This window comes from Ostrea edulis, chromosome 6, assembly GCF_947568905.1.
Source record: "Ostrea edulis chromosome 6, xbOstEdul1.1, whole genome shotgun sequence".
Classification (NCBI taxonomy): domain Eukaryota; kingdom Metazoa; phylum Mollusca; class Bivalvia; order Ostreida; family Ostreidae; genus Ostrea; species Ostrea edulis.
Window position 1 is genome coordinate 78,936,206 of NC_079169.1, and position 23,380 is coordinate 78,959,585.

General features: G+C 32.8%; 2 protein-coding genes across 4 annotated transcripts; both read right to left on the bottom strand.

The window, feature by feature from the left end:
- Positions 1-228: 228 nt before the first annotated feature.
- Positions 229-1,837, bottom strand: LOC125647368 (neuronal acetylcholine receptor subunit alpha-6-like). The gene has a single exon (XM_048874049.2). It carries the CDS (start codon positions 1,624-1,626, stop codon positions 238-240), a length of 1,389 nt encoding a protein of 462 aa, XP_048730006.2. The 5' UTR covers positions 1,627-1,837; the 3' UTR covers positions 229-237.
- A 15,454-nt stretch (positions 1,838-17,291) lies between these two features.
- LOC125647837 (uncharacterized) lies at positions 17,292-21,493 on the bottom strand. 3 transcript variants are annotated; one of them, XM_048874667.1, is made up of 3 exons: positions 21,418-21,493; positions 19,618-19,979; positions 17,292-17,908 (listed from the first exon to the last, which is right to left on the bottom strand). In XM_048874667.1, the coding sequence occupies exons 2-3, from the start codon at positions 19,970-19,972 to the stop codon at positions 17,721-17,723; spliced, it is 543 nt and encodes a 180-aa protein (XP_048730624.1). In that variant the 5' UTR covers positions 19,973-19,979; positions 21,418-21,493; the 3' UTR covers positions 17,292-17,720. The 3 variants fall into 3 exon arrangements, with proteins under 3 accessions (XP_048730624.1, XP_055996891.1, XP_048730625.1); XM_056140916.1 differs by lacking the exon at positions 21,418-21,493 and adding an exon at positions 21,025-21,133; XM_048874668.2 differs by lacking the exon at positions 21,418-21,493 and adding an exon at positions 20,063-20,317.
- Positions 21,494-23,380: the final 1,887 nt, after the last annotated feature.

Consider the following 23,380-nt stretch of genomic DNA (forward strand, 5'->3'; position numbering starts at 1 on the left):
GAAAAAATCGCTGTTATATTGAACTATTTCATATATAGAAAAAAAATTCTCAGTGATATTATTCACATAGTTCAACATAATGAACAATTCAGGTCGGGCCCCTAAATTTCAGTATATCCGGAGTAGGCTCAAGATTTTAAACACAAGGAATTCTGAATCCCCAATGACATTGACCTTTATATCAAACTTTAAAATCGACAGGATAATTGATAAAAATCGGGTAAAGAAAGTACGAATCTATGACAAGATGCTCAGTGAAATACAAAACCCAGATACATCGTCCAAACATATTTCAGTTAAATTCAATGGATTTGCACGGCAGATATCTGACGTGAGATTGAGTTCCACATTGGCAGATAATCGAGAGGCAAGGTAAACAAACAGAATAACTTCTATCAAAAGAAAAACCACAGTTACGGATAAAAACACCCTGTCCACTAACAGGGTAACGCTTTTCCATGTGACTTTTCTGGAGGTTATGTCACTACTCTCTAAGCTCTCGTCATCAGTGACGTCATCTTCGATCGAGGGCTTTCTTCGGCGACATATTTTCAAAAGTCGTGTGACGACGTTCGGAATTGGTCGTTCTTCTTGTCGCTGTCCAAGCGTAGCTGTCAAAAAACTGGAACATGTGATAAACGCGCTTAACAAGAACTGAAAGATGAGAAAATAGATTATAAGAGGGATTGGGTTAGAAGTTTCTGGAATCAGACCCGCAACGTAGATGAGATACACGGTAAAGGATAGCAGAAGGGCAATACAAAAAGATAACCTTTCTTCTGGTACGGCAGGGATAAAATAGACAACAGTATTTAAAATACTGAGAACAAGAAGTGGAACCGCAATATTCACAAAAAGATACGAGGATTTTCGAATTAACTTAATAGGAAAAACAAGAACTCGACGCTCGTTGATCTCTTGTGCTTTGTAGACTCTTAGAATTGGCACAAGATCAAGGTCACATGGCGTCATTTGATAATATATCCATTTTGCATTATCATACAAGACCTTTGTTGTGTTTGGTATGTTCGCAATCATCGTGGAAGTGGCTACAAATTGAACAGAGCATTCATGTTCGTCGAATGGAAAAGCTTTGAGATTCGGTTCACAAAATGTGTTTGTTTTCAATAAGCCGTCATAGTACACTAAACCACGGTAATCGAGGACAGCATTTTCGTCTCCCATTTCCTTGAATATGTTCATTTCATTTAGAGGATTGAGCAGTTTTATATCTGGTTTCCATATATCCTTCATTTTCATCTGTAAGTAGGAGATTGCAAAGTTATATCCAGCCTTTTCTTGGAAAACATAGACGCTGCGAGGATCCCAAATCAGACGAATGTCAGCCCAAAACATGAAAACAGATGACAGAAGTTTTAACTCTCCCGCAACTTCCTCAAATCTCTCTACTCTCGATATTTCGAACCGAAAACCAGCACGTGTGATAGGATCGTCTGCTACTTGATATCCAGAATTCTGATCAAAGAGCACATTGCGAAGGGACGATGAATGGTTCAACCATTGGAGTTTTTCATTTGTCTTGAAATTGAATTTATTGGAAGCATTCTGAATTATTCTCAACAATGCAAAAAGCCAAAACATTAAGACTGTAGTCCTGTGTCCCATATCTATAGTTTCACGTCAACAATGACACGGGAACAGGTTGCAGCAAGGAGAACATTACCATTAATTTGATGAAATATTCATATCGATCATCATCACAATAAAGTCATAATAACGTAAGTACCGATTGTATGAATATTTACACACCGCTAACGGAGAAAGAATTTCAGTAATTTTGTGATCGAGATAATGATGCATTAGGGGTATCTGTGTGTCTGGTTTGTGAAGATTTAATCAGAGGTCATTGGTACACAGGGGTGGGGGATTTCATTACAAATTCTTTCCGTTAGAAATTGTCTTATGTTAAATGTTGCATATAAAATACATGCTGTAATAAAGCGTTGAAATGAAAACAAAACTGTATCTCACTTTCCTATTTAGATGGATCACTACATTAAAGTTTTATTTGATAGCTCGTTACAGCATCTCGTTTAAAATGTAACCCAAGCTCTAACTTATTTTATGTTATTTTTATTGTGTTTTCCGGAACAATAGAAAATGTGTTTTGTTTGTAAATAAGAGGATTTTTCTGTGATTTGACACATAATTCGAATATGTATAGATATTTATGTTCATATTCATAAAAAAAAATAGATTTGTAATGTTTTTTAACCAACAACACTTTTAGTCCAATAGTATCGACTGCAGTGTAAGGGAGAAAGAATCACCAGCGAGAAGAACGAAATTGTTCGTATCTTTGGTCATTCTCGTGCTTTTTCGATCTCTCTATCTACAATGTGTATATATATCTATTTATCTATCTACAATGTGTATATCTATCTATTTATCTATCTACAATGTGTAAATCTATCTATTTATCTATCTACAATGTGTATATCTATCCATTTATCTATCTACAATGTGTATATCTATCTATCCATATATACTTGCTCAACTGTTAATCCACTAACATTCATCCTGCCTCATGCTAAATCTGTAACCGCTTCAATTTCGTGTACCCTGCTCAATTCTTAACCTGTGTACGTGTTCCCGGCTCAATTCTTAACCTGTGTACGTGAACCCGGCTCAATTCTTAACCTGTGTACGTGTACCCGGCTCAATTCTTAACTAGTGTACGTGTACCCGGCTCAATTCTTAACCTGTGTACGTGTACCCGGCACAATTCTTAATCTGTGTATGTGTACCCGGCTCAATTCGTAATTTGTGTACGTGTACCCGGCACAATTCTTAACCGGTGTACGTGTACCCGGCACAATTCTTAACCTGTGCACGTGTACCCGGCACAATTCTTAACCTGTGCACGTGTACCCGGCATAATTCTTAACCTATGCACGTGTACCCGGCACAATTCTTAACCTATGCATGTGCAGCATTTTGGAAAACTAACTTCAGTGAGGTGATGCCTCGTTCAATTTCTACTAGTAGTATTTAATTTCAATTATTATGACATCTTTTGGTAAATGATAACGAATCCTGAGGCGGTTTATTATGGTGTATATTTCATATGAAGATAATAGTTTTAGATTGCAGTAATTCATAATCGCGACCATGTTATTTACTACTTTATGATAAATAATATCGAGATAAGGACTTAAATCCATCGAGATTCTAGAATATAGCGCGATAACAATTTGAAGTTCCAAAACAATCTGACGAGAGAACAATTTGGAGATTAAAAATCCATGTAAGAATATTTCTAACACATGATGAATGACTCATTTGAAATATCTTTTGGAAAACAGTATATCAATGTGATATTCCTTTGCCCATTCCATACATATCAGTACACAGTAAAATCTTACTAATCAGGAAAGTACATCATGAAACAAAAAAGTTTACTATATTGACCTGTAATAAGAAAAATAACATCTATGTTTCTTCTCAGTTTAATATTTAAGTTTTGAGTGCCACAGCATGCTAGAATCATATGAATATTTCAAAATGGAAAGGCCACAAAATCTAATGCCATTCTTCATTTTACGAGGTGATCATTCTCAAAGTTCTGAAATACTTCTTATAAGCTCAAGAGGAAAATTGTGCATCGATATGAGTTTCAAGTTTCTCTTTTCTCTTCAGCACTTACAAGGCATGATCTTAATTCAGTTTTGGAAACTGCATTTTTAAACTATATGTACATGTTTCTTCTTTTGGATTGAATACATTATCTATGAACTCTATTATTGAATTATCATTACAAAATGAATTACCATTAATGATTCCTCATTCAGACAATTACTATCTCTGTACTATTCTAAGTTGGTCAAGGGAAACGTGACCAATACTCTCAGTTTAGCAACAGCTCTCGAGGAGCACGGACGGCTTGTTTTTCTCGGCCTCTTTATAGGGTACCTCTAGCGTTTTATGGTGGCTGCTGAATGTAAGCAAGTTTTACTTTTTGTTAAGTTTTCGGTCATTAAGTCTGAATTCTTTGGAACAATTTGTAGCTACGGGCGAAAAATGTTGATTAGTTTATCATTATTCTAATGGACGAGGTCCATTTCGATAATTTACCACTCCGGGGGACTGCTTTTGTGAAACAGTTAGCTACGGGGGAAAACTGTTGGTTAAGGTATCATTATCTAATGGACGGGGTCCATTTTGATGATTAAATGTACCAGTCCTCCGGGGACTGCTTTTACGGAAACAGTTCATAACTACGGGGAAAATCTGTTTTTGATAATTTGAGAATAATGTGAATACTATTTTTAAAAAGAAGAAAATATAAATCAATATTATTTTCCTATATAAATATAGGTTTGAGATGTCGATGGTTCTAAAGCTAAAACACAACTTGATTGGGAAAAAAATTAATTCCGGTGATTTTGAGACTGAAGGCAGATGATGGGACGTCTGTTGGAAATGGTAGCTGAGGTACCCTATGAAAACTGTTGGTTAATGTATCATTATTTAATGGACGGGGTCCATTTTGATGATTTACATGTACCAGTCCTCCGGGGAAATATTCAAGATGGCGCTACTGTTGGTCAATATCCAACTTGGTTTCCCCCAACCATATTATCAAGGCCCTTATCCCCTATGGGCATGTTTCGAGGTTATGGTCCATTTCAGTCTGGTCCCCGTCCAATGCGTCAAAACTCTAAGAAAGGGGGAACAAGGGGGTGCCTGTTTTTATTGTAAGGAAAATGGTCATTGATATAAACACCATATGCAAGTGATCATAGAATATTGCTGCATAAATATGGGAAGTTGACAATGGAGAAGTTGAAATCATCCCGTTTGTCATAAAGTTGAATTGTTAGTTAATATCTACTTTCAATAAAATATTTAAGTATGAAGCAGAAGTGGACGACTCTTTTGTGTCTTTTATTTCGAGTTCACTGAGATATATTGAATCGACATATGAATGAAAACTATTATTGTTAATAGATCGTAGAAGTTTTTGGATAAATTCTGCTTCTTAGGAATATAAAAAACATGGTTGGCTGGCCCCCAGCTTCCCCTTTCAAAAACGATGCTACGCGCCTGCTCGTGTCCCCTTAACACTTTCAAAAGTAGGGGGAGGGGACAAGAGTATGTTTGTGTCCCCTCCTTACACTTCTGGGATCCCAAACGAGATCCTCATCTTTATAATAAATGTTGTTTGATAACATCCCTCCTTTATTCTAGAGTTACAAATTTCTGTTCTAAAATTGTTTTTTGCTATAAAGAAAGGTAGGCCTACTAGTATATCATAAAATTGGTATAAAATTTGGATATCCAGATTTGCGTTGACAAAACTTTGATAGGCTCTGATTGGCGCATAATTGCATCATTGTCGTCCTATACAAAAATTTAGTTTCTTATTGAATGTGTTAACACTCCGTTGTACAGAAAATTTTCATTTAAAATACTTTTGCCCGGGGAGGGGCTTGAGGCCTACCTCAAACTTTTAAGACTTAGCAAGGTGTAGGGATTCCCACCATTTTTAGCTTGTTATTTCAGGGGTTTGGGTGTGTGTGTGTGTGATGATTATGTAGTTTACTGTATTTACCGTCGCCATCTTCATGATGTTTAAATGGAAAATTTTGGAATTGAATCCCATATTAGCATGTGCCCCAATTTAAGTTTTGTGCTTCCCAACCACCACTTTACGATGTTTCACTACGGCATTAGCGTTGCCTTATAGCAAATAACAAATTTCGTCCGAAAAAATTGCTAATTCGTCCGAACGAATTACTAATTTGTCCGAACAAATAGCTAATTCGTCCGAACGAATTGCTAATTCGTCCGAACGATTTTTTTTTTTTTACATGGCCTTTCTACGCCGCCGTAAATTTGAAAACACTTCAGAGGTTTGCGGGAAAATGTATTTGACTAGTTATAGATGTCCCAGCAGCTAGGTTGTACTGTAGTGAAGTCAATAGGGCAATCAGTTTAGCTTCAAGGAATAGTAAACCTATTTAGGAGGAGCTTAAGCAGGAAATAGAATACTGGAACATTTTAGATGAACGACCAGGTGGTGTGTCCTCGCGTAAAGAGCAACACTTTCAGCTTGTATTAGCAAATGACTCCTCAAAGTTAGGTGGAGAGCTTTTATGGTTACTCGGGGCAGGATCGATTAGTTTGGGGATCTTTGGGATACCAATTCATGTGAGGAAAGCATCTGCATTGTTGAATGCTTTGTTGTCTGTAAAAGATAGGATTCAAAACAAAAGGGTCGACATATATTGTGATAATTAAGTGCATGGAATAATCAAGATGCTAAGGATCTCAGTCTTACTTCAGTGGTAAAGGACATTTTTGAGTTCACAGTCAAGGAAAATGTTGATATGCGGGTCCAGTGTGTTTCTTCAGTAGACAATAATGCAGATGGTAATCTAGGAGAGTCACATTGTCAGATTCACAACTTTCACCTGGAATATGGAATGCAATGGAGGAATTCTTTGGACTACACTATGAACCTCATGTCTCTTGATTCGAATGAGATATTAGATAATGATGGTAGATATTTAAGGCATTTTACTTCATTTCCTAGTGATAGTTCATCTGGAGTGAATGTGTTTTCCCACGATTTAAAATTGGAGGTCAACCCTTATGTTTTTCCTCCTTTCAATCTAATTTTCCCACTGCTAAATTTTTTGAAGAATTAAAGTTTCCAATTGTTACTATGGTGGTACCAGAAATGAGTTCCAAGCCTGTTTGGTGGCCGTTTTTTAAATCGCATGTTATACTCAAAGGTTTTATGTTGGAGGAGGGAGAAAAAGGCCGTTTTATTTCCAACCAAAAATGGTTACCAATTTTGTGAGAAAGGCTTAAAATGGAATTTGATTGTTGCTGGTTTGTGTTTTAACTCAGATAAATTCATGGATGTATTTTGATTTTTTAGGAACAACTAACAGATGTGAGCGATAGCGAGTTTAACACTCGTGGAACAATTGAGAAAACTTTTAAAAATGGAAAGTCAATGAACTTGTGATTCCAAAGATTGATGACAGTATTCTATGTCCAGTTTTGGCCTATCAGTTATGTGTTGATGGCTCAAAAAGTATTGATATTGATCTTTCAAAGAAATACCTCTTTCGGACATTAGATGCCTCAAAGTCTATGGCTACAGAAGACCCAGTTTCTTCAACAGTGGAACCCGATACTTCAAGAAACTTGGTCACTTTAGTGCGGACCAACTTAGTCAAGTTCACCTGGGTTAAGCTTTTCCAAAACCACGGCACCGTCTTTCAGGTCTATTAGGGCTTTGATTTTCTTTTATCGTACCGACGCCTTCTGTGATACGGGATCTCCTAGCAGCAATAATGTAGCCCCATCCGATTCTTTTTTATTCTGACGTTTTCGGGATAGGATCTCCGTAATGGTGCAAAATAATTTTATGAATAACCGATATAAGCTCCGTGTATTAGTCCCAAATGTTGTTTACACTAAAAGGAGTACCAACTTTGTGTTTGGGCATGTCTAATAAAGGTGTTTTTCATGAAAGGCGAAGATAACGAATAGTGATCGATCTCATAACTCCTATTCCTATTTTAAAACATCATGTACAGCATGCAAAATTCTTCGTCTGTTCTGTCATGCTTGTTATCGCGAGATCTCGTAGGTGGATCTACTGAAAAACCTAAACATTGACAATCTGCGCAAAAATGTAGTTACTCGAGCCACTCTGACAAAGAAAGGAAAATCACATGGTTGCAGAAAGAATTTTCACTTTGCTGTTCGTTTTTTAACTTGATATTAAATCTAAATCATTTTTTAAAATACCTACGAAATAGCTTTCTCCTCCGTACTTGTCCATTGATGTAAACACTACTTTATATGGCATATGCAAATAACTTGACAATCGGAAATTGAAACTTCAGTACATCAAACATAGTGCACAAATATGAATCGAGAAATTGGAATTTATCGATATTGTTGAAAATGATAGAGTAGAGCCTCACAAATCGTAAGTTGCAGGTTGTAAATTTATATATTGACTAAGAAACATAGAATACTAGTATCATTTTATTTACGGAAAGAAAGTCAGCAAATGTTTAGAATGATCGAAAATGTTGCGGGGGTGAATCACTCCTGCATTTGCACCATTACGGAGATCCTAAGAAGTTATAGCCCCCCCCCCCCCCCCCAAAAAAAAAACATATCGGAGAGGGCTACATTCTTACAGCTATGGATCTCCAAAAGACCCGTGATTTTCACTTCAAATGCTGGGCTCTTGACAAAAGAATAGTCACTACGTAAAACTTATACGGTACCAATTTTGATGCACCAGATGCGCATTTCGACAAATAATGTCTCTTCAGTGATGCTCAACCGAAATGTTTGAAATCCGAAATAACTATGAAGTTTTAGATCTAAATATAGCCAAAAACAGCGTGCCAAACAAGTGAAGCCAAATTCGTCCAAGGATCAGAGCTATGCATGAGGGAGATAATCCTTAATTTTGAAATACGTCTAAGTTTTCACGCGGCTTCCGGTGTCAAGAATCGAGCTGGTTGCAAAGTGAGTGTCCTAAACGTAAACATGCTCATACCCATATTCAACAATTTCTTGTACACAGAGACATTACGTGAGGATGGTTTATGTACATTTCACTTGTTCTTATGTACATTCAAAAGATTTTGCATGTATTCAATAAAGGTACATGTAATGTTATACATGTGTCAGTGTTTTACAGCGTTCCAACGCAAGGGTGTTTCATATTTTAGTACCCCATATAAAAAGAAACAAGACATTGAATCTTTCCAACTCATGACAACTAATCAACTGCCAAGATATAGAGTACATGTAACAGACTAAGGCTTCTAACACTATCAAACCGAGGGATCAGGTGTGATGTGATAGTCTTACAAGATTCTAACAGATAAATGACAGGCACGCTAGTCATTGTTTAAAACTATGGAATGAACCAGTGAAAGGGGACACAGCAGGAAGCTATAACTTCAACGATAAAAGTCACAAATCAAGAAAAACAACTTTGCTATCAGGGCGTTTTAAGTATGGAACGTGTAGCGTTGGCGCCAACCTCAATACTTTCAATAATAGACTTGACAAGCATTGGTGAAGCCAATCCATCGTGTACGATGCTTTTCAATTAAAAAATAATGTCAGAAAATGTGACAGAAAAATATAATGTAGAGGATGTCCAGCAATGAGGTCCCGGACAGAGCTTGGTCTGGAATGTAAGTTTACTTAACTGAGCTCGAAAAATGTAGTAGTATATCTGTAAACAACAGTGCAATTATACATCTGTATACAACTGTACACCTATATAGTACATCTGGGCACAATTATACACTTATATAGTACATCTGTATACAACAGTACACTTATATAGTACATCTGTATATACAACAGTATACTTATATAGTACATCTGTATATACAACAGTACACTTATATAGTACATCTGTATATACAACAGTACACTTATATAGTACATCTGTATACAACAATACATTTATATAGTACATCTGTATATACAACAGTACACTTATATAGTACATCTGTATACACAACAGTACACTTATATAGTACATCTGTACATACAACAGTACACTTATATAGTACATCTGTATACAACAGTACACTTATATAGTACATCTGTATATACAACAGCACACTTATATAGTACATCTGTATATACAACAGTACACTTATATAGTACATCTGTATATACAACAGTACACTTATATAGTACATCTGTATACAACAATACATTTATATAGTACATCTGTATATACAACAGTACACTTATATAGTACATCTGTATACACAACAGTACACTTATATAGTACATCTGTACATACAACAGTACACTTATATAGTACATCTGTATACAACAGTACACTTATATAGTACATCTGTATATACAACAGTACACTTATATAGTACATCTGTATATACAACAGTACACTTATATAAAACATCTGTATATACAACAGTACACTTCTATAGTACATCTGTATATACAACAGTACACTTATATAAAACATCTGTATATACAACAGTACACTTATATAGTACATCTGTACATACAACAGTACACTTATATAGTACATCTGTATATACAACAGTATACTTATATAGTACATCTGTATATACAACAGTACACTTATATAGTACATCTGTACACAACAGTACACTTATATAGTACATCTGTATATACAACAGTACACTTATATAGTACATCTGTACACAACAGTACACTTATATAGTACATCTGTATATACAACAGTACACTTATATAGTACATCTGTATACACAACAGTATACTTATATAGTACATCTGTATATACAACAGTACACTTATATAGTACATATGTATATACAACAGTACACTTATATAGTACATCTGTACATACAACAGTACACTTATATAGTACATCTGTACATACAACAGTACACTTATATAGTACATCTGTATATACAACAGTATACTTATATAGTACATCTGTATATACAACAGTATACTTATATAGTACATCTGTATATACAACAGTACACTTATATAGTACATCTGTATATACAACAATACACTTATATAGAACATCTGTATATACAACAGTACACTTATATAGAACATCTGTATACAACAGTACACTTATATAGTACATCTGTATATACAACAGTACACTTATATAATACATCTGTATATACAACAGTACACTTATATAAAACATCTGTATATACAACAGTACACTTATATAGTACATCTGTATATACAACAGTATACTTATATAGTACATCTGTATATACAACAGTATACTTATATAGTACATCTGTATATACAACAATACACTTATATAGAACATCTGTATACAACAGTACACTTATATAGTACATCTGTATACACAACAGTATACTTATATAGTACATCTGTACATACAACAGTACACTTATATAGTACATCTGTATATACAACAGTACACTTATATAGTACATCTGTATATACAACAGTACACTTATATAGTACATCTGTATATACAACAGTACACTTATATAGTACATCTGTATATACAACAGTATACTTATATAGTACATCTGTATATACAACAGTATACTTATATAGTACATCTGTATATACAACAGTATACTTATATAGTACATCTGTATATACAACAGTACACTTATATAGAACATCTGTTTATACAACAGTACACTTATATAGTACATCTGTATATACAATAGTCCACTTATATAGTACATCTGTATATACAACAGTATACTTATATAGTACATCTGTATACACAACAGTATACTTATATAGTACATCTGTATATACAACAGTATACTTATATAGTACATCTGTATATACAACAGTATACTTATATAGTACATCTGTATATACAACAGTACACTTATATAGTACATCTGTATACAACAGTACACTTATATAGTACATCTGTATACACAACAGTATACTTATATAGTACATCTGTACATACAACAGTACACTTATATAGTACATCTGTATATACAACAGTACACTTATATAGTACATCTGTATATACAACAGTACACTTATATAGTACATCTGTATACAACAGTACACTTATATAGTACATCTGTATATACAACAGTACACTTATATAGTACATCTGTATACAACAGTACACTTATATAGTACATCTGTATATACAACAGTACACTTATATAGTACATCTGTATATACAACAGTACACTTATATAGTACATCTGTATATACAACAGTATACTTATATAGTACATCTGTATATACAACAGTATACTTATATAGTACATCTGTATATACAACAGTATACTTATATAGTACATCTGTATATACAACAGTACACTTATATAGAACATCTGTATATACAACAGTACACTTATATAGTACATCTGTATATACAATAGTCCACTTATATAGTACATCTGTATATACAACAGTATACTTATATAGTACATCTGTATACACAACAGTATACTTATATAGTACATCTGTACATACAACAGTACACTTATATAGTACATCTGTATATACAACAGTACACTTATATAGTACATCTGTATATACAACAGTACACTTATATAGAACATCTGTATATACAACAGTACACTTATATAGTACATCTGTATATACAATAGTCCACTTATATAGTACATCTGTATATACAACAGTATACTTATATAGTACATCTGTATATACAACAGTATACTTATATAGTACATCTGTATATATAACAGTACATTTATATAGTACATCTGTATATACAACAGTATACTTATATAGTACATCTGTATACACAACAGTATACTTATATAGTACATCTGTATATACAACAGTACACTTATATAGTACATCTGTATATACAACAGTATACTTATATAGTACATCTGTATATACAACAGTATACTTATATAGTACATCTGTATATACAACAGTATACTTATATAGTACATCTGTATATACAACAGTATACTTATATAGTATATCTGTATATACAACAGTATACTTATATAGTACATCTGTATATACAACAGTATACTTATATAGTACATCTGTATATACAACAGTATACTTATATAGTATATCTGTATATACAACAGTACACTTATATAGTACATCTGTATATACAACAGTACACTTATATAAAACATCTGTATATACAACAGTACACTTATATAGTACATCTGTATATACAACAGTACACTTATATAGTACATCTGTATACAACAGTACACTTATATAGTACATCTGTATACACAACAGTATACTTATATAGTACATCTGTATATACAACAGTATACTTATATAGTACATCTGTATATACAACAGTACACTTATATAGTATATCTGTATATACAACAGTATACTTATATAGTATATCTGTATATACAACAGTATACTTATATAGTACATCTGTATATACAACAGTATACTTATATAGTACATCTGTATACAACAGTACACTTATATAGTACATCTGTACACAACAGTACACTTATATAGTACATCTGTATATACAACAGTACACTTATATAGTACATCTGTATATACAACAGTACACTTATATAGTACATCTGTATATACAGCAGTACACTTATATAGTACATCTGTACATACAACAGTACACTTATATAGTATATCTGTACATACAACAGTACACTTATATAGTATATCTGTATATACAACAGTACACTTATATAGTACATCTGTACACAACAGTACACTTATATAGTACATGTGTATATACAACAGTATACTTATATAGTACATCTGTATACACAACAGTATACTTATATAGTACATCTGTATATACAACAGTATACTTATATAGTACATCTGTATATACAACAGTATACTTATATAGTACATCTGTATATACAACAGTATACTTATATAGTACATCTGTATATACAACAGTATACTTATATAGTACATCTGTATATACAACAGTATACTTATATAGTACATCTGTATATACAACAGTATACTTATATAGTACATCTGTATATACAACAGTACACTTATATAGTACATCTGTACACAACAGTACACTTATATAAAACATCTGTATATACAACAGTACACTTATATAGTACATCTGTATACAACAGTACACTTATATAGTACATCTGTATACAACAGTACACTTATATAGTACATCTGTATATACAACAGTACACTTATATAGTACATCTGTATACAACAATACACTTATATAGTACATCTGTATATACAACAATACACTTATATAGTACATCTGTATATACAACAGTACACTTATATAGTACATCTGTATACAACAATACACTTATATAGTACATCTGTATATACAACAGTACACTTATATAGTACATCTGTATATACAACAGTACATTTGTATAGTACATCTGTATATACAACAGTACACTTATATAGTACATCTGTATATACAACAGTACACTTATATAGTACATCTATACATACAACAGTACATTTGTATAGTACATCTGTATATACAACAGTACACTTATATAGTACATCTGTATATACAACAGTACACTTATATAGTACATCTGTATATACAACAGTACACTTATATAATACATCTGTATACAACAGTACACTTATATAGTACATCTGTACATACAACAGTACACTTATATAGTACATCTGTATACAACAGTACACTTATATAATACATCTGTATACAACAGTACACTTATATAGTACATCTGTATATACAACAGTACACTTATATAGTACATCTGTATATACAACAGTACACTTATATAGTACATCTGTATATACAACAGTACACTTATATAGTACATCTGTATATACAACAGTATACTTATATAGTACATCTGTATATACAACAGTACACTTATATAGTACATCTGTATATACAACAGTACACTTATATAATACATCTGTATATACAACAGTACACTTATATAGTACATCTGTATACAACAGTATACTTATATAGTACATCTGTATATACAACAGTACACTTATATAGTACATCTGTATATACAACAGTACACTTATATAATACATCTGTATATACAACAGTATACTTATATAGTACATCTGTATATACAACAGTACACTTATATAATACATCTGTATATACAACAGTACACTTATATAGTACATGTGTATATACAACAGTATACTTATATAGAACATCTGTATATAAAACAGTAGACTTATATAATACAGCTGTATATACAACAGTACACTTATATAGTACATCTGTATATACAACAGTACACTTATATAGTACATCTGTATACAACAATACATTTATATAGTACATCTGTATATACAACAGTACACTTATATAGTACATCTGTACACAACAGTACACTTATATAGTACATCTGTATATACAACAGTATACTTATATAGTACATCTGTATATACAACAGTACACTTATATAGTACATCTGTATATACAACAGTACACTTATATAGTACATCTGTACATACAACAGTACACTTATATAGTACATCTGTACATACAACAGTACACTTATATAGTACATCTGTACATACAACAGTACACTTATATAGAACATCTGTATATACAACAGTACACTTATATAGAACATCTGTATATACAACAGTACACTTATATAGAACATCTGTATACAACAGTACACTTATATAGTACATCTGTATATACAACAGTACACTTATATAGTACATCTGTATATACAACAGTACACTTATATAGTACATCTGTATATACAACAGTATACTTATATAAAACATCTGTATATACAACAGTACACTTATATAGTACATCTGTATATACAACAATACACTTATATAGTACATCTGTATATACAACAGTACACTTATATAGTACATCTGTACACAACAGTACACATATATAGTACATCTGTATATACAACAGTATACTTATATAGTACATCTGTATATACAACAGTACACTTATATAGTACATCTGTATATACAACAGTATACTTATATAGTACATCTGTATATACAACAGTACACCTATATAGTACATCTGTATATACAACAGTACACTTATATAGTACATCTGTACATACAACAGTACACTTATATAGTACATCTGTACATACAACAGTACACTTATATAGTACATCTGTACATACAACAGTACACTTATATAGAACATCTGTATATACAACAGTACACTTATATAGAACATCTGTATATACAACAGTACACTTATATAGAACATCTGTATACAACAGTACACTTATATAGTACATCTGTATATACAACAGTACACTTATATAGTACATCTGTACACAACAGTACACTTATATAAAACATCTGTATATACAACAGTACACTTATATAGAACATCTGTATATACAACAGTATACTTATATAGTACATCTGTATATACAACAGTACACTTATATAGTACATCTGTATATACAACAGTACACTTATATAGTACATCTGTATATACAACAGTACACTTATATAGTACATCTGTATATACAACAGTACACTTATATAGTACATCTGTATATACAACAGTACACTTATATAAAACATCTGTATATACAACAGTACACTTATATAGTACATCTGTACATACAACAGTACACTTATATAGTACATCTGTATATACAATAGTCCACTTATATAGTACATCTGTATATACAACAGTATACTTATATAGTACATCTGTATACAACAGTACACTTATATAGTACATCTGTACATGCAACAATACACTTATATAGTACATCTGTATACAACAGTATACTTATATAGTACATCTGTATATACAACAGTACACTTATATAGTACATCTGTATATACAACAGTACACTGATATAGTACATCTATATATACAACAGTACACTTATATAAAACATCTGTATATACAACAGTACACTTGTATAGTACATCTGTATATACAACAGTACACTTATATAGTACATCTGTACATACAACAGTACACTTATATAGTACATCTGTACATACAACAGTACACTTATATAGTACATCTGTATACAACAGTACACTTATATAGTACATCTGTATATACAACAGTATACTTATATAAAACATCTGTATATACAACAGTACACTTGTATAGTACATCTGTATATACAACAGTACACTTATATAGTACATCTGTATATACAACAGTACACTTATATAGTACATCTGTATATACAACAGTACACTTATATAGTACATCTGTATATACAACAGTACACTTATATAGTACATCTGTACATACAACAGTACACTTATATAGTACATCTGTATATACAACAGTACACTTATATAGTACATCTGTATATACAACAGTACACTTATATAGTACATCTGTATATACAACAGTACACTTATATAGTACATCTGTACACAACAGTACACATATATGTTAGTAGTACGATACTTTACACAGGAACACATTGATAGCGGTACGCCCGTATACAGCTTTATGCTTACATCACAATAGTCATCTGAAAAGCTTACAGAAAGTAGAAACTGACTACTAGTATTCAGAACGACTTGTAAGGGTGATCAGTGGGGAAATAACATATTTTGATAAATTATTGGTTTTGTATTTATTTTTTTTAATGGGTAGAAGGGGAGGTGTGTACTTAAGCTATCCACACGTCATGTGCCTGTGGTTAAACAACATTGAGCCTATACAACAACTCCACGAGACTGGTTACGAACACAGGCGGGTTCGAATTTACTATATCAAAGAGTAAATAGTAAATTCGAACCCAAGCGATATATATGAAATTGCCTGTGGTTACGAATAGATAACAGAGAAAAACTACAGATTCAGTACTTCACTTAGAAAAACTATTTTATACGAGACATCAATGTTTCAAAATATACGCTATCAAAATACATGTATGTCTATAAAACTGTAGTTCTTTTTATTGATGATTCTGTACTACGTGTATACGAAAGAATGTTTGATCGAACAAGATGAATAATTTAAGAAACACGATAATTATGTACTACAAAAATAAAACGTCACCAATATAATACATTTCGGTACACTATATCAATATTAAAACAATAAAATGCATTTGCGAACATGAATACATGGGTATGAAAAACACCTCAAGGTATAAAAATAGATTTCGTTTTCATAAAAGGACAAAACAACGATCACCTCAAGAACCCAGGGTTCATGAATCTACACATTTCTAAACTCTCAGGCCTGTTTCTAATATCAATACACTGTCCTAAGTTACTTATCCTGCCTGTGAATTAGAATGATGATAGTTGACTGCTTCATTGTTCAGAGTAAAGTACAGAGTAAAGGCTAGTATATAAGTCGTTACGCCAGCTATGACGCCACAAACGACGAATATCCTCGCTATCTTTGCTCGCTTCCGGGAAGTAGGCTCGTCTCCAAGTTGCCAGGCATAATTTGCTTGGACTGAAAAGACAAACATTTGATTTGTGAATCCATTATCAGAGTTCTTGTGATGGTGTTTTGTGAAAAGAGAGAGAGAGAGAGAGAGAGAGAGAGAGAGAGAGAGAGAGAGAGAGAGAGAGAGAGCGAGAGTACCAGTATGCACATCATAGAGAATACATAAGAAAGATACCTAACTCGATTACAACAGTATAATAATCAACAGAAATTGCATGTACCCTGGTATTTTTAACAAACAGGCCCCGAGGTCACGAACGTTGGATTTTACTCAAATTTGAGTGGAGTAAATTAATTTTACTCTCTTGAGTTTCAAAACTGTGTGCGATGAACGTTTATTTAACTCGACTCATCAAAGCAACAAAACTTGAAATAACTTGTTTCGCATGTTGTATGCGGCCTTATTAACAAAACAATATAGACGCTTTTAATAAATAATAATAAAAACAAAACGAACGAAAAACAACAACAAAAAAGAAAACACAAACACAGCAATTCAAAATTGATATAATGTATAAGGAAATTCCAAGTTTACATCATTTAGATATTTTTTTTAAATATAAATTTCAATTTGCTATTTTTCAATGAAACAACAATCCCTTACTATCGGCCACGCAATCTCTTGTCTGGTAATGGATAATTCCCCTGGAAGTACTTAGTTTGGTTTATTGAAACCTTGAGAAACCTCTCATTGGTATGGTGCAGTTATATAATAATCAAGTAACAATATACTAGTCACTATAACCATGCGAAAAGAATCATGTGACCAAATATGGAGGATGGAATATCTTATAAGTTTCTTAGGCTCAGTGCCTTTATCAAAAACCTTGCTAAATTACATAATGCTTTTCTGTTTCTTATTGAAAAAAAGTTGCACAAGTTTGAACATGGATGGTCGAGTAAAATAATATCGTTTGATGTATGTTTTTCGTAAATCGGAATAATAGGGACATGACAGAAAAAAATGGCATTCGTCTTAAATGTCGTTTATGTCACATTTCTGACATTTTCTTTGAAACCTTGCTATGTTAGAGTATCGACCCTTTTCTAAGTCTAAGTACTAACCATGCTCGAGGACCATAAATGGAAATCAGGCTTACTAAAGTAAATAATTTCTATTCAGTTTATTTTTAATTTTAGAGGAGACCCATACATAACAATGCACCACAGATCAGTGTAATAAAAATCAGCACCTACGTCCCCCCCCCCCCCCCCCCCCCCCCCCCGGTTTTGTTGTTGTTTTTTATGCCATAGGTATAATAAATCTAATAACGTAGGAGCTAATATTAATTCTACCACGGTTATTGCAAAGATCAAAAGGAATTTGGATACCCCAACCACCTCACCTTTTTCGTCAGTAAAAAACAATTATGTAGGCCGTTACTTTCGGAAACTTCCATGACCTCAGTGATCTAATTCGTAGCTATATAGGAAAACGATCGGCTGCACTTTGACCCGTAGCAGAATAGAAACAAAGTATATATGTTGCAGGATAACCTCCTTGGTCTCGTAATGTTGTTTGAAATATAAAAGCCTCGGCCAACACCCCGGTTTTTATATTTCAAAACAATATTTCTCAACCTCGGGGGTTATCCTGCAACCTACACAAAAACGTGTTCATTATTTCTTTCTTAGGCCTAAACTGCCCCGTAAAATAACCTTGCTAGGAAAGGTTTAGAACTGTATGAATTATTTTCAGTACACTCTATATTTACCTCCAAAGTGATACCCAAGTAATCCAAAAATAAAATTGCAACAGAGAATGACAAAACATGACGTCACTACAAAGTCCTTCGGCTTTGGTTTCAGTGGTCCCTGTCGTATCACAGGTGCATCGATGTTGTTAACTGTGACGTCACTAACGTATGACGGCGGGGGTAGGGCATCAATGGGTTGGTCCGTGATCACAGTTTTATCTTCTCCATTTTCTTTAGAATGTAAATCGTCGTGGTCTGAGGTGTACTTTGCTAAAGTTGTATCGACATCCAGCTGTATATCTTCGAAGTCTTTATCAATTTCATTTGCTTTTTTGTCTTCCTCACTTGTCTGCTTGTCGTCGTTCACATCCATTTTTTACCTACAGGGCAAGATTAGAACATCTTAATCATTCAATTCAATAGTGTTTACTCATATTTACAAATGTAAAACACTTGTACACACTGGTAGTATTCATCCACAAGACTTCAGAGAATGAGGGACCTAACCAGACTGTTACATTGGACTGGGTAGTAGTTGCATTTTTTCATCCCTGGTAGACAATGGAACATTCCTGAAGAGTCCACTGTGGTCTAACTTGTATGTACATAGATTTCAGAAATGAGAAATTGGTATTGGCGTTATGGATGAAAATGTTGTCACGAAACAATATACATGTATTCCATACATTAGTACAGAATGTATATATCCACAGTCCAGAATTGAGAAAGTCTGTCCTTTGCTAATTCAGAATTGAAAAATTTGTACGCAAAATTTTACAGTTTCACAAGTAATAAAATAGTAAAGCAGAAAATATTGCAACGAATTAATTATCCATCTGAATGTCACAATCAAATCAATTATCCATCTGAATGTCATAATCAAATTAATTATCCATCTGAATGTCACAATCAGAGACTTAAACAAGATAGAGTTGTAGTTGTTTATGTACAGTTAACACAGACAGTGGCGGCGGTGCATACAACGTTTCTATTTCTAAAGGTTTACAGCAACATATACTTCCCAAGATTCCAAAGTTCTTTGAAATTCTGGGTACTGTGTGTGTGTGTGTGTGTGTGTGTGTGTTTAAACTTTCACACACACACACACACACATATATATACATACATTATATGTATAATTTAATCTGACGACTATAGAATGAAACATTCTTAAGATTTGCATATCATTGCTTTCCTATTCAAACAATAATTTTTTTTTCTTTTTGGAAGCATTAAGTTTGAAACTAGAGCTTTACATTTCGAAATAAATCCACATTAAAAAAAATCAATGATGCCAATTTTATTGGGTGTTGATCAAAGAAGTGTACTCTATTTAAGTTGCCTTCACAATACCGGAATGTTATACTTGTTTAAAGAGTGATTAATGCGCTAGACGGTTAAAAAAAAAAATAAACACCGACTCACCTTGTTTACATGTGTGCAATCTCGCTGTATTGTAATATAAGCGATGTTGACAATTAATACGCAGTTCACATAAAGCTATATTATCAATGCAAGTCAATAAAGGGGTACCTCGGTCACGCAGTGGTTTTTATTTTTATTTTATCAATACATATATCTATAAGCTGGACTACTTCATGTTTGAATCCTGCTGTACTATTTATAAAGGTAAAGGGCAAGCCAATTAGTGAATTACCCAGGTATGCAGTTCTTCACTGTACACAGGCGTGACATGTACACGATACGTACAATTACGATACTTACTCGCCACGTCCACAACACTGAGAGTGAAAACTAGTAGAGATACCACACATTTTTATGTTTTATAAAAACAAGAAATTGTAAACATGGCCTTACCTCACCCAGCGTGCACTCTACCTGTTTACACCTGAAGCGTCATTGTTTTCTAAGGGCGACAACTCGAGGTCTGTTCAAACACGTGTACTTCAATTTGCATAAATTTAGTATAATAATTACCTCATCATACACGGCTTTTATCTTTAAGCATGGTCAGTCATTCAATTGACAAGCGGTATTTCATTGTGATACACATATAATAATCAATGCCTGAATGTCCTCCATTCGCATATATATAATCCTACCTCCACCCTGTTCCGGCAGTAAGGAAGGGGGAGGGGGGGGGGGGGTCATGATTCATGAACAGATATGCATTGCATACGAAAAACTTGGCTTGGATAAAAAGCTGAGTGGAGTGGAGTGGAGTAAAACAGGCATTTTTAAATAGTCACAGTTTTGAATATCATTTTAAAAAGGAAAAAAATCCATTTATATAGAAAGAGCTAGTTGTATATATAATCATAATGTAATCAATATTAGATGGTTATATGTAATGAAGATTCAATGTATGGCAGCAGACGAGGGTAGGATGGACAGTGTCCAAGTCAGCTATCAAAATTCACCAATGTATTACATAATTATAAATGTTTCTAGAAAACTTTTCACAATATAGTAAATGTTCTCAAATAGGTTTGTAAGCAGCTTCAAAGACAATACTTAAACAAACACTTCAATGTAATAAAAAAAAATCTTTTAAAAAAATAAAAAGATTTAGATAAAATCGCTACAGTAAGCAACCAGTTTGTAATATTTTGATATCACTGATCAGAAATTCAAGTTGACATTCATATCCTGATTTAACAGCTAGAAACAATGAACATGCAGAGATATCAGATATTATATGTCATCACCTTGTATTGATAGTAACAAGGTGATGATTCTTTTAATGTTCTCCTAGTCGTTATTTAATAGTTTACCTCCATTAGCTGGCCATATCTATGTTCATATCAAAGGCACTTTTAAGGTAGTCAATGTATAATGAAAGAATAATGAACTATTTTGAATTATCTAAATCAAAATAAAGCTGACCTTTTTCCACTTGTGACTTTTTGAAGATCTACCCTTCGTAAAAATAAGAAAAATCTAATTTTCTAAAATTATATGCGGTAAATTATCAATTTATTTCATATGTTCATAAAGAGAAAGTGTATGTAACTTTTTACCAAGAGATTTCTATGAAAATGTAATTTCTTTTCAAAATATTTTGATAAAACATTTTCTTCCCCAAGACTTCAATGTAAAATTCTAGGTGAAATGAATCAAACAGTAATAAAAATTTTGAAAATTCCTTTGGTTGATTATTTTTATTTGATGAATCCGTCAAAATGATACCATGATTACAAACATTCCACCATTCATTTACTGTGCTAGATATGAAATATGGTCGCTATACATGTAAATTATCAATCTCTACCCAGAGTACTATTCTACGCAGATGATTTACAAAATGCGTTGAGCGTCAATATTGTCCATTGCACTCAATGGAAGCTGAATGTAGGCAAAACAAAGATCCTAGTTTTTTGTTGTTTTTATTTCTTCGAAAGTGCCAATGATAATAAAGTCCTTTTATCAAAATGGTAATGTTATTAAAAATGTCAAAGAATTCAAATATTTAGCGATTGTATTTTCTAGATCAGGATCATTTTGTAAAACTAAAACCATTTATGTGAACAAACCCAGAAAGCAATGTACGAAATAATTAGAACCAAGAGGTCCATGGGCCACATCGCTCACCTGAGTCACTTTGACTCATATTTAAAGATTTTTCCTATATATTTGTACGTAAAACTTTGATCCCTATTGTAATCCCAACCTAATCCTGGGGGGTGGGGGTTATTTTTTTTCAAAATTGAATCTGGACTATGTCGGGAAGCTTTCATGTGAATGTAAACTTTCTGGCCCAGTGATTTTTAATGATTTTCCCTGTATATGTTATAAAATTTTGATCCCCTATTGTCGCCTC

Bases quoted from the DNA above. Each gene is read 5' to 3' on its own strand.
- LOC125647837 (XM_048874667.1), bottom strand. From the start codon at position 19,972: ATGGATGTGAACGACGACAAGCAGACAAGTGAGGAAGACAAAAAAGCA. The intron at 17,909-19,617 runs GTAAATATAGAG...TTGTCTTTTCAG, and splicing joins ACTTGGGTATCACTTTGGAG to TCCAAGCAAATTATGCCTGG.
- LOC125647368 (XM_048874049.2), bottom strand. From the start codon at position 1,626: ATGGGACACAGGACTACAGTCTTAATGTTTTGGCTTTTTGCATTGTTG.